At 42.2% G+C, this 12,425-nt stretch overlaps 1 protein-coding gene across 6 annotated transcripts in view; it reads left to right on the forward strand.

Moving 5' to 3' along the window:
• Arhgap10 (Rho GTPase activating protein 10) overlaps window positions 1-12,425 on the forward strand; it is a 272,424-nt gene that overhangs the window by 85,689 nt on the left and 174,310 nt on the right. For 5 of the 6 annotated variants that reach the window (XM_063224386.1, XM_063224384.1, XM_063224389.1 and 2 more), the window contains one exon: window positions 4,392-4,463. In XM_063224386.1, the coding sequence (XP_063080456.1) occupies window positions 4,392-4,463 (72 nt within the window). Of the gene's footprint in view, window positions 1-4,391; window positions 4,464-7,610; window positions 7,822-12,425 lie in introns of those variants that run through there. The other variant, XM_063224388.1, reaches the window with a different exon arrangement.

Raw genomic sequence — 12,425 nt, forward strand, 5'->3', positions numbered from 1 at the left:
TTCTCATTATTACTTTAGTGGTCTCTTTGAAACTGAGAAACTATAATCACCCTAAATTGGCTTTGGAGTCTTAAGGGCTGTTCTAGATTTAGTAATCACTTGTCTCCAGGGAATTGTTGTGCTTTGGCATTAGAAAACATCAGTAACACTACTGACAAACCTTATATAATATTTCTGTGAAATTATAAAAGGAACTGAAAGATTCCATGGAGTATCTAATCTATTTTGAGAAAAGGAAGAAAACAGTCCTCGTTGCGTTGGTTGCCTTACTAAAACATTAAGAGGTTGCTTCATTATTTTCTTAGATGTTAGAATCTGTTCCAGATTTACCAATCGGTCTTTTCTGATGAAAGAAAAATTACAATAAAGTTTAACCTTGTAAGAGTACTTTCAATTATGAAATCTTCAAAGAGTTCCACATACCTGTATCTGTCACCACTTCTTTCCTTGTTTTGAAAATTTGCTTTTTGAGCTGCAAACAGGAAGGCAGAAGCCCTTGTATGTTTTCCCATGCTAGTGTTGTTAGCTCTTAGAGGTTAGGTGAATATTGTGTCAAGTTAATTTTCCTAATGAAGGACAGATATAGTGATCTAAAGGTGTTCATGTGTGATCTTTGGCCCTTTCTGTAAGGAAAGTATTTAGCCCCCTGTCTGGAATTTTGGGGCTCTCATTTTAAAAGGCTTTAGCATATCCATATTATTGATGCCTGCACCTGGATTTTTCCAAGTATTTTCCTATTCTGATGGCAACTAGAGGCCATCTATGTGTCTGGCGTCCTCTGTGATCCTCTCTGGATTCTATGCTCTGACTTTCTGTTTCTCCTTCTCTGCATGGAATGCCTATTTTGGAGGGGGTTATTATATCTTGCTAAGGTTTGAATTTTAAATATCCTCCAAAGACAGTACATTGATGGTTTGGTCATCAGCCTATAGGGCTGTTGAGGTGGTGGAATCTTAAGGATTTGGAATTTAGTAGAGAAAGATCATTGGGCTGTGTCTTCGAAGGGGCCGTTGGGACTCTGGTGTCTTCCTATGTTTTTTCCTTTCTGGCTTCTGTGAGGTAGGCTGTTTCCTTCCTCCACCATTTGTTCCCTGTCATGGTGTACTGTGCTGCCGCAGGTCCAAAATAAAGAGCCAGGGACCATGGACTGACACCTATGAAATTGTGAGCCAAAGAAATCTCTCTCCTTTTCAGTTGTTCTTTCAGGTATTCTGTCCAAGAGTGGAAAGCTACCACACGCGTGCCCTTGGCCTTCTCTGAACACTTTCTCTGTGTCACATCTTTGCCCAAGGGGTTTCTCAGGTGCCCCACAGATCTGTGCAGCCCGCCAGCATGTTACCTACAACATCATATGATGTCATTGCGTGTACAGCTCATGGAAATTCTCACCCAAGATGAACCCAGCTGCCCACCTTCTCCTTTCATAGCTGGAGAAAATCCTGAAACAAGGCCATCGCATACTCCTTCTCACCGCTGTCATGGAGCCTTCAGCCCTGCTCTGGAATGTTCCTTCTTTCATGCTGAGCCCCATTTGCATGATTCCTTTATTGATTCTCCATCTCTTCAAACTTCTGATGCCCAGACTCTGTAAGTGACCTTGCCTTGTACTTCATGGAAGAAAAGAATCAACTGGTAGCAATGCTCTCAGCCTTTCTCATGAAGTTTATGGACCCACGAGTTCTGGCACCTGTTAGAAGTAAAGAACCAGTTTTACACCTGTGACGGGCAGCTCTCTAGGAATGATCAGCTTGCCATCTCTTCCCACGTTAGAGACTTTGAATCCTTTCTCCTGGACTTGCACGTGGGCATTTAGACATGCTGTCATCTCTTAAGTACTGATATTCCATCTTAGAAACTAAACTGGAAAAGCAGAAGGATGTAAACCTTTTTCCCCTTACCTTGTGTTCCCCTTCGGCAGTCAATTTGTGCGCTGTGTTCCATGGCTGCCCTTTGAAGAGGGGCAGATCCTCTGCATGTCCTCACCTGTCAGTGATCTGTTCCTCTAGCCTCGTGGCGCTTTCTCCCACCTTGCCATGGATGGAGGTCTCATCCTTTTCTGACTTGTTAGAATGTCACACAACTAAACCCGTTTCTTCAGTCCTCTAATACCTAGTAGTTTCCTCTAGTCTCCATTGCTGTATTTTTTTCTTTCTTTCTTTTTTGGCTTACCTTATCCTTGCCTAGATGTGTGGTCTGGGACACTTTTCTGTCCTGTTTATCTACTTGTGTGACTTCAAATGGCAGCTACTTGTTGGTAAAGGCCAGATGCCTCTGATCTGGACTTCTCTCCCAAGCTGTAAACCTCATCTTTCACTACTTATTTAAATATTTTCGATGTTTCTTAGAATCTCAAATTTGACATTAGCCCTTGGTGTGTTCTTCTGGCTGCTTTTCCACAAGATATTCCTATCCCAATAAATAGAATTTGTGGTGCTTTGGTTCACAAACTGAATTCTTTCCGTGATTCTGGTTGCCAATCAAATTAGACAAGAACTAAATCAGATCCAGTGGTTCAGTGTTGACCATATAGGCATATTTGATTCGGTTCTTGCTCAGTTTGGATTGAGACTAGGATTGTGGGAAGAATTAAGTTTGTAAACTGCTGTGACAATACCTGAGATAAACTTAAGGAAAGATTTCTTTTGGCTCATGGTTTCAGAGTTTGCCTATGGTTGGTTAGCTCTGTTGCTTCTGGGTTGTGGTAAGCTAGGGCATTATCCAAAGGAGCTTTGGTGAAGAAAAGTTGCTCACCTCGTGGAGACAAGGAAAAAAAAAACAAAATTCAGGAAGGGGTCAGCGGCACTATAGTCCCTGAGGGTGTGGCCCCAGCCATTAACTTTTTTCCACCAGACTCTGCCTCCTAAAGTTTCCACCATATTTCAATGCTGCAAGCTGGTGATCAAGCTTTTTGCAAATAGGCTGTGGTGGTGGTGGTGGTAGTAGATGGAATCTATGATCCAAACCGTAACAATATTCTTATATAAGTGTAATGAACATAGCCAGTTGCTCATGCAGAAATCTGGGAGTGAGTTCTGAAATCTCTAGAAAGTGTTATCCCAAATCTGTCACTATTGCATCCAAGCCACCATCATCTCCTACGTTTACCACCCTGGAAGTCTCTTGATCAAAATTTCTTCTTTGTGTTTTCTGCACCTTAAAAATCTCTCTTTACTCAGAGCAGAAAACAGTAATCTATAACAGATCTAACTGCCTCTGTGTCAGTTCCCTACTTAAAACACTTTGGTGACTTTCTATTGAACCCAAAAAATGGTCCTCCTCTACCCCATATCCCTTTCAGTTAATTTCATTGTTTCCTCTGCCCTAACCATGCAGGCATTTGACCTTTGCAAAATTATGCAAATGGATTTTCCGGAAATCCTTTGCCTTACTGGTTTTGAGTTGGAAACAGTTTCTTTTGTGTTTTATACTCTTAAATTAGCTGGGTATCTTGACAGTGGGTATAGTCACTTACAATGACTGTGCCCTGTAGTCCAAGGGATCTCTTTGGAAGAAATCCTTGAGTAATGAAACACGTGGTCGAGGAGGTTTGGGTTAAATTCAGAATCCTTTGCTATGGACTTGGGTGTAGCTCTGTGGTGAAGTGGTTTTCCAGCTTGCGGAAGGCCCTGGATCCAGGCCCCATCATGTTCCTTTGCAAGTCATTTTATTATTATTTTATTTTCTGTAATTTTAAGCTTGGATTGGGGGTGGAGTGTTTATAAAAAAATGAATGGCATAATCTTGTGTAGTGTTTTCAGGTGTCACCCCCTCCCCTGCAATTTGGGAAATGATCAGTCTCTTGGAAGTAGAGACTGAAAAAGCCCTGCTTGGCAGCATTTGTTATTAAGCTTGTTCTCCTTAGGTAAATGTTCCCACCCTGCCCCAGCCACTGGGGCCCCTCTCTGCTCCTGTCCCCTAAATCCTTAGGACCCATGCATTCTCAGCCATGAAGGGCGAAGTGGTTGTATTTAAAGGAGGGGCCCCAATCCTGGCCTTCTCCTTAATGTAGTCTGATTACCAACAAAGGAATTTATTTGAATTTTAAATTTCTGAGGAGTAGGACGGAAAAATATCTGCAACAGAAATGTCCTGTTAATGAATGTGATAGACCCGTCCTTGTTCAGAGCTCTTGTGCTTTCACTGAAGAGGCTAGGGTTGCCTTCCCCAGGCCAATTACCCCACGTCCTCATCCCTAAAAGATATTTATGAGGTTGTAGTGCTTCAATAAGCTGAGAAGTGATTTAACTGTTGCATCAGCAGGGTGAGATGAAGCAGTGAAATGTGGTGTTCATTTTATTTGTGGGTGGGGTGCAAGAGGGAAATGCAATATGAATTTTTTCCTTTTTTGGAAAGCTAACCCTGTGCTCTTTTGTTATCATTTTGTTCTCTAGGCATTAAGTGTAACCGAAACCCTGATTAAGCCTTTGGAAAAGTTCAGAAAAGAGCAGCTCGGAGCCGTAAAGGTTCGTGTCTAATTGGAGTGCACTTGGAAACAGAAAATGTCCATGCCACCGCTGCTTCATTGTCTGCTTTATTCACATTTGGCAGCTTCAAGAGAGATGCTGGCGTCAACCATCTGTTGTTTTATATTTTAAATGTGCTTTTTCCCCTTTGGGGAGATGAAACTGAAAACAAAACAAAAACACCTGGACAGAGTTGTAAAACCTCTAGTGGTCTCCTTGGCCTTATTTTTCCATATAAAGTTTAGGAACTGTCTTTCACCAAACAGCACATCCCTCTGATGGGAGGACCTTAGCGCGCTGGGGAGCGCAGTTGCTTCTCTGTGTGCCTCTGTTTTATGGAGGAGTGTAGCAGTAAAACAGGGTTTTAAGACGAGACACACTGCTCTCCCATGATGCCATTAAGACTAGGAAGAGAATATTGAGTTCTTAGGATGTAATTTCCTGCCATTTACCAAAAATTTATTAAGCTTTTATTATGTGCCAGTATTTCTGTGGTATCGTGTATCCTTTGTGCTGGGGACTCATAGGTGAGGGAAGCAGGGACTCCACTGGGTGATCTTGGATTACGTGGGATTGCTGAGTCTAGCACGGGACTTTGTCCTTTGGAGGGGTGCTCCTGGGATATAATTGGGAACTTCCATGACTTGTGATCTGAGCTTCGTAGTTAGCCATTTTAGAAAATTCCCACCATTTGCTCCTGAATCTTTTGTATGTATGTGGGGGTGGAAGGGGACGCATTTGTGTGTTGTTGGCCCGGTTGGGCTTGAGCTGTGGAGAAGACCCTAACATCAGTCTTAGTAAGAGAGTTTTTATATTTGTAATTTTTCTCCCACAGAGCTGGGGATGTGAGGAGTTTTTAAACAGTTTTCTAAAAAAACAAACAGAAAAACTATTAAAGTCCCTCAGTATAAATAATTAGTAACTGGAAGCACACACAAGAGCCCCAAATCTCCCAACTTTTCAGTTTCTGTTTATAGACTCCATTTCCCTTTAACTGACTCAGAAATCTGTTTGGCATTTCTGATGGGTCCAGAGTTTTTAATGAAGGACCAAGGATCGAGGTTCAGGCCGGAAGGCCAAGAGTGGCGGTCAACACCCCCACACCAAGGGGCTCATGCATCTCATACCCCCACCCCGGCTCGGGGGACCAGAGGCCCCATTTCCCCTCTGCGACGGTGGGCAGAGCACCGACTCTGTCAGATGAAGGATTTGGAGATCTGACAGATGTTCTGTAGTTGGACGGTTCTGTTTGCTATGGCTGTGACCCCTCAGGCTGTTCTGAAGTGCGAATGTATTGGTTCTTTTACCATTGCATTGGCAGCTACTAGATGGACACGCGGAGTGTTTCTTATCCAATTGGTACAGGGTAAAGATGGTACAGGGCAAAGATGGTATTATGCAGATTAAAAGCAAGCAGTTTTAAGTGTGTGTGATTATATATATATATTTCAAATTTATTTTAATATGCCATATGCCCTAGTGAATTTTCCCCATTTCTGACCTCCAGTGGACTCTTCCGCTGCCATAACAAGCTTTCCCAGATTCTAACAGCATGCTTGTCCTGCAGAGCAGCTTGTAAAATAAATTGCCCTTTTAAAAGGCCAGAGTATTTCAGTTCAGGTCATGCCCTGCACTGTGTGGTGACTGCTTTCTATTGTGAAGTCCCGTGTGTTTACCCCTTCATTGTGCTGCAAGTTGATGAATGGTTTTTCTTGCATCCTTGTTCAGTGGAGTGTGTTTTGGCTGTGCTTTGGTAGCTCATGCCTACTGATGATACCTGTTGCAGCTAGTGCTCAGGAGTCCCCTTACAGATACAAAAACTACCTGCCCTAAGGTTGGGGTTTGTGTCCTTTTGTGTAGGTGAAGCCAAAAATGGTCAGGAGGCTTGTTTTTAGCTGACAGTTTTTTAATAAATCATACTAAACAAAATATAGTTGTCTATTTTTTCCATTTTTATTTTTATTTTTATTTTTATTGGTCTTTTTGAGACAGGGTCTTGCTATGTAGTTCAAGTTGGCCTTGAGCTCACTTTGTAGCCCAGGCTGGTTGCAAACTTGCAGCGGTGCCCCTGCCTCAGCCTCCTGGATGTTGGGACTATAGGCATATACCACCATGCCCAGCTTCCATTACATTGCTAAATCTTTCAAGGATTATACTTTATTTTTTACTTCTACCACCCTGTGCTGTTCTGTAGAAGGTAATCTAATAAGCGGGTCAACTAATCATGGTGTAAGAACCAGGATCAAGTGTGTGTAGTTTGGACATTTGATTATTGTGTGTGTCTGTGCTTTCTAGATGTCCTGCCCTATTTTGGTAAGTGTACACTTTCACTCCTTTGGTCAGTGCATTCCTGGGAGATGCTTAGCACTCCCCTCAGCTGGGCATAGCGGTGTACACCTGGAACCTCAGCTTTGAGGAGGCTGAGGTAAGAGGACTGCAAATTCAAGGCCAGCCTGAGCGATTTGGCCAAGACTGTATTTCAGGATAGAAATGAAAAAGGTCTGGTGACACAGCTCATGGCCTTGCTTATGTGCGGCCCTGGGTTCAATCTCTAGCAATATAAAAGCAAAGAAGAACACTTTGTTCTCTTGAGTTAAAGACCTTAGGAAAAAACAAAACAAAACAGAACAAAAAGCACAAAATGATGTTCATGTGGGGCAAAAAAAAAAAAAATAATAATAATAAGTGTTTTTAAAAGTTCAAAGGTTCAGCGGTCAAGATTTTTCGGTATCAGCTTCAGCATTTTTATTTTCTGTGTTCCTGTTCGCCCTCTGCCAATGCCCTCGCCTTTCTGTCGATGCTCTTCTGGGTCGAGGGTCTCTTGCCTTTTCCAGTTCCCAGAAGCCAATTACACAGTTAAGAGTGGTTCAGCAGCTGCGAGGTGGTTTTTGGGAATGGGTTTTTAGAAAGTGGGAGGTGTTCTCCTGTGCCCGAGTCGTGTCTGGGCGGCATGGCTGCCTCCCTGCGGTCCGTGGGCTCTGCTGCATTTCCTTACAGGCTTGCTGGGTTCTCACATTCCAAGTCGCTGTTCAGGATTCTCTTCTAGGCTTGCTTCTTACCTCCTTTTACCCTTTCCCCGCCCAGGGGAGCTTGTCACCTCCTTTCCTGTGGATCACCTTATTTTTCTTCTGGCGTTTTACTCCCCAGCATCCCGTGAGACTTTCTTAGCCTTTGCCCCTGGATGCTGATGTTGCCATGGAAACTAAGTTGGATGTGGAACAACATGGAAGCTGAGTGCGTTGAGTAAATCGTGGAGAAGTACCGGAGCATGACTTACCTGGAAAATTTAAAATTGCTCTTTCTGACATCTGCCCAGGCAGTGCCATGTGGTTTGGACAGACAGCATGCAAATAATCAAGTAAATGCAACTAATTTTTTGATCTGTATTTGTATGCATTATATATATATATATATATTTTTTTTTTTAAACTTTTTTTGTACTGGCAGTTGAACTCAGGACTTTATGCTTGCCAGGCAGGCGCTGTACTGCTGAGCTAAATCCCCAGCCCTGTATTTATGTATTTATATAATTATTTTTTTCCTTTTTTTGTGTGTGTTACTGGGCAGTGAAGCCAGGGCCTCACCAAAGCTAGGCAAATGCTCTTCCACTGAGCTACTGAGCCAGCCCTTGACATTTTATTTTGGGACAGGGCTTGCTAAGGTGCCCAGGCTGGGCTGAACTTCCATTCCTTCTGAGTCTCTTGAGTACACCTCTAATCTGGAAAACTAAAGTATATTGACAGTAGTTTATTCAAATGCCATCTTGGGACAAGCTAACAAGAATTTCATTCAACAGGATAAAAGTTGAAACAGAAGGTCTGAAAAATGCTTACTTCATATGTATTATTAAAAATTTCCCTTCATGAACCCTTTTACCCAATTCTCACCTCTGATTCTCTTTATTGTTCTCTCCAAGCCTTTGTCTAGTGAATCCATTTTTAATCAAACTTTGTTGCCAAGACTCTGTGACTGTAAAATATGAGTAAAAAGCAAACAAGCTTGAATAACTTTTTCAAATTGTGTTTGATAAGCAGATACATTGCTTTGACTTAATTCTATTTATTTTAGTAATAAAATAGACATTATTACCTATCATCTGGCATAGTGTGAGAGACCCTGGGCCATAACAGTGACGTAGAGCACCTGCTGCCCTTCGGGAAGGTAGCAGCTCCATGGGAGGCCGCGATATTGGAAAAAAAGCAGTAAAAATGCCCTGTGCTGGTGGTTGTGGGGCCACATCCTACACTCTGCCCCGCATCCCGCCTCTCGACGCCTGACAGGTGCAGAGGAAGGCTGGCTGCTTCCTGGTCTGAATCCTTTCCCAGTGCCTTCATGAGCTGGGAGATTTGGGACGCTTAAGTGAAGACCTCTGGACTTCTGCTTTCTTACCTGTGACACGAGGTGCGATGCGTCTGCTTGGAGGTTGTTGTAAGAATCGAGGGGACCTGTCAGCAGTACTTGAGGTATCTGGAACAGAGCTGGCTGGGTATCGCTGCAGTTATTTTTACTGTCTCGATTACGTCTTGTGTTCTGTCAGCTTACCAAAGAGTGGCTCAGATTTTTGTCCACTCCATGCCCTGGACTTCAGGGTGACATGCCAGGGCCGGCCAGTAATGATCCTCCCTGCCAGACTGTGTGGCTGGGAGGGGCCGGGTGGAGGACTGGGGGACAAGAAGAGCTTGGGAAGTTGCAGAGCACAACTGCAGCGGGGGCCACTGTTCATCTCCCCACCATAGACTCCTCCTGGACTTGTGCTCGTTGTGGGGTGCAGGGCTGGATTCTGAGGGAGGAAAAGCTGAATTTTCACTTCTTCAAAGAGGCTAAAGGAGCTTAGAGGACTGGAAAGACAAAGTGGCAGGACTGATGAGCCAGGATTGCAGAATTGTGCTTTAAAGAAAGTTCTTGCTGGTTATTGCTTGCAATGTGTATTTCATTTTCATGTGCAAATATTATCCTACCTCTTTATTTAACTAAAAGGGGCGAAAGAGTTGGAGTTTCTTAAGAATTAAGCAGGCCTGGAGGTCCACTCCTGTAGTCCTAGCTCTCTGGGAGGCTGAAGCAGGCCTCTGAGCCCATCCTGGGGGATGGAGTGACTTAAGGAGGCGTTGCTGCACCATAAACAATGAAAAACCTGGGGATGTTGCTCAGTGCAGAGGCCTTCCTGGTTCAATCCCAGCTCTGTGTTAAAAAGACCAAAACAAAAAACCGAGGAGCTGTTTCACCTTCTTCAGATTAGTGAAACATGAAAAGAAAATTGTTTATAGCTCAAAAATAAGACCTTTCACTTCCTCATTTTAGAATATTTGTAAAATGCAGAAAACTCAAAAAGTAAACTGGTAACTTAAACAAAAAATTCTTCCTGCTCCCAAAAGAAAGCAGAAACCTTCTGTTACCTGCAGAAAAATGGGGCACTTAAATTCAAATTCAGCTTTGCTTTTGCAAAAAAAAATTTTTTTTCTTAAACGCTAAATACTTTGTGTGCTACAAATATTTTCTTTTTTTTCTGACATACTGGGTGCAGGTCCAGTCACTTTGTGTGTTAGCCTAATTGTCTCATTTTTTTGTTGTTTTTTGATTTTTACAGATTCTTATGACTTCATTTCTTTGTTTAGAAGGTTCTTCCTCCGACATCCGATGACTCTAATACTCCGTATTGTAGTTTCATTTTTTACTTGTGACTCTTTAAATCCATCTGGAATCAATTTTGATATGAGGTGGCTTTCTCTTTCTGTTTTCCAATACTATACAATTTTACCAGCACTATTGTTTGGCTGATTTTCTAGCCCAGTGACACATGATGGAATATATATATATATTTTTATTTTTTTTTCAGTTGTTGTTCATTCTGTCTTGAATCTCATCTGCCAAATAATCATACACTATAGGTTTTATTTTTGACTAATTTTACTGTCGTCTCGTTTATCATTTTCGTTTTTGCATGTCACTTTTATAACTCTGAATAAGCTCAATTCTTTATAGCTATATTTCACCTGAAACATAAACTTCGTTTGCTTAGCTTACTCATTTATTATGTTCATGCATTTTTTTTTTTTTTTTGGGCTACCATTTAAAAATCAGGTTTTTCACATATTCCTAGAAGAGATGGTCCGGGCAGCGGGGTAGCGTTGTCTCTTTGGAGGGGATGCCTTTCACTGCCCGCCTTTGCTTAGTATATTTCTTTCCAGTCAGCTTCAGTCTTTGTACTATTCCCTGCCTAGATACTCTTGAGTTCGCAATGTTGGTTTACAAGAAACATTTTCACATTATAGTTAATTTGATCCTTGACAAACTTCTTGGATTATGCCAGTCCATTTATATACTCTCTCTTCATTGTAATAAGCTGTTGGAAAGAAAAATGCCCCATTTTTTCCTGCTAGTTGACAATAATTTTAAAGTTCTTATTTCAGTACCAGAAATCATATGAGTACAGAGAAACAAAACAATATCCTGTAATCACATTCAGAACAAATACATGGAGAAATCATTATTCCTGTCCTGAGATTCCAAAACAAAACACAACAGCGTTTGTATAATGCCGTAACATGTACGAACAAATGCATTTCTCCACTCATTAGTGGGTGGCGTGGTGTTTGTCAGGCTGAATTCTTCCTTCAGAAAGCCTTGTGTCACCGTTTTCTTTACCCACATGTTAATCCACCCCCCCCACCCCCGTTGCTGAGTGAGCTGGATGTTTCCTGCTGACTTGAGCTTGCTCCTTCTTCTGTCCCTTTTTGTCTTTCCAGTGGCATTAGATCAGTGGATAAAATCTTGTTGCATATTCCTGGCCTGTAAAGACCTCAGGGTTTCTGCATTTCTTCCCAGGTGGTTGTGATTTGCAGCCTGGCTTCCACTCCAAGTTTTTTTTTTAACCTGAGAAACCGATGCTCAGGAAATATTGTGACCATCGCACAGGGTCACCTCCAATAAGCAATGTACTCCACACATCAACCTTTCTACACTAGTGGAGGTTTGGAGGTAGTGAGCATAAATTTGTTTTAGTTTATTGTTTTTTTATTGCAAGTTGGTGAGTAACATAGTGAGGAGCAGAAAAGAGTATACAATAGTAATAGCTTAGACAAAAAATTCTGTGAATTAAACAAAAGCCTCGATTATAAAAAAGTGAAGGACTCTGTTTCAACAAAAGAGGTGAAAGTAAAAGTGCTTGTTTCTTCTTCTCAGAGAGGAGCTGTGGGATTACCTAGAGTGAGTCAGTACAGAACAATCCCTGATCACACTGATAAGAAAATTTACGTTCTGTGCTGTCAGATTCCTTTCCTTTCTTTTTTTTTTTCTCTTGAAGTTGTGCAAGTTGAAAACAGACATGGGAAGGAGAAACGCCCATTCCCAAATCTTCCCTCCATGAATCTGGGGACAAAGTTAGGGTCTTTAGATGACTTGGTTGAGGATGTCCTGTCCTTGGTTCTTAGAACAAGTGACCTCCAGCGGGGGGGACATAAATTCAAAGTGTGTGCGTGTGTGTGTGTGTGTGTGTGTGTGTGTGTGTGTGTGTAAATGCAAAGGACTAGAGTTCCTATTCTTTGTTGAGTCTCTGCCTGCCTAGAATTCATACCAGAAAAGGCAAGAATACTTCACTGTCTTTGCTTTAGAAAAAATAATTCTGAAGATGGGGGAGGGGCTGCTCCTGCCCAGGAGGTGGTAGCCAGTTTGAAGTGAGTGGAAACATTTTGACACAGGCCTAGTCTGTTCCTACTGATGCTCAGAAATGTTTATTGAAAGCCTAACAAGTTGCCAAACAACTTGGGAGATAGTTTGCCTATAATTTTGTCACTTGTTTTCTCAAAAAGCAAATGCTAGCTGTAAGCAGCGCCTGAGGAAAGGGTGTAATGTTAGCCAGAGGTGCTCAGCACGGCCCCTAAGTATTACTTTAGAGTGTTGACCTGTTGCTATACATTCGAAGTAGTGTTACAGAAATCACTGGTGAGGTTGGAGAGGGCAGGTGAG

Source organism: Cavia porcellus, unplaced genomic scaffold (genome assembly GCF_034190915.1).
Source record: "Cavia porcellus strain 051 isolate PalLab524CR breed Dunkin Hartley unplaced genomic scaffold, mCavPor4.1 scaffold_14, whole genome shotgun sequence".
Lineage (NCBI taxonomy): Eukaryota > Metazoa > Chordata > Mammalia > Rodentia > Caviidae > Cavia > Cavia porcellus.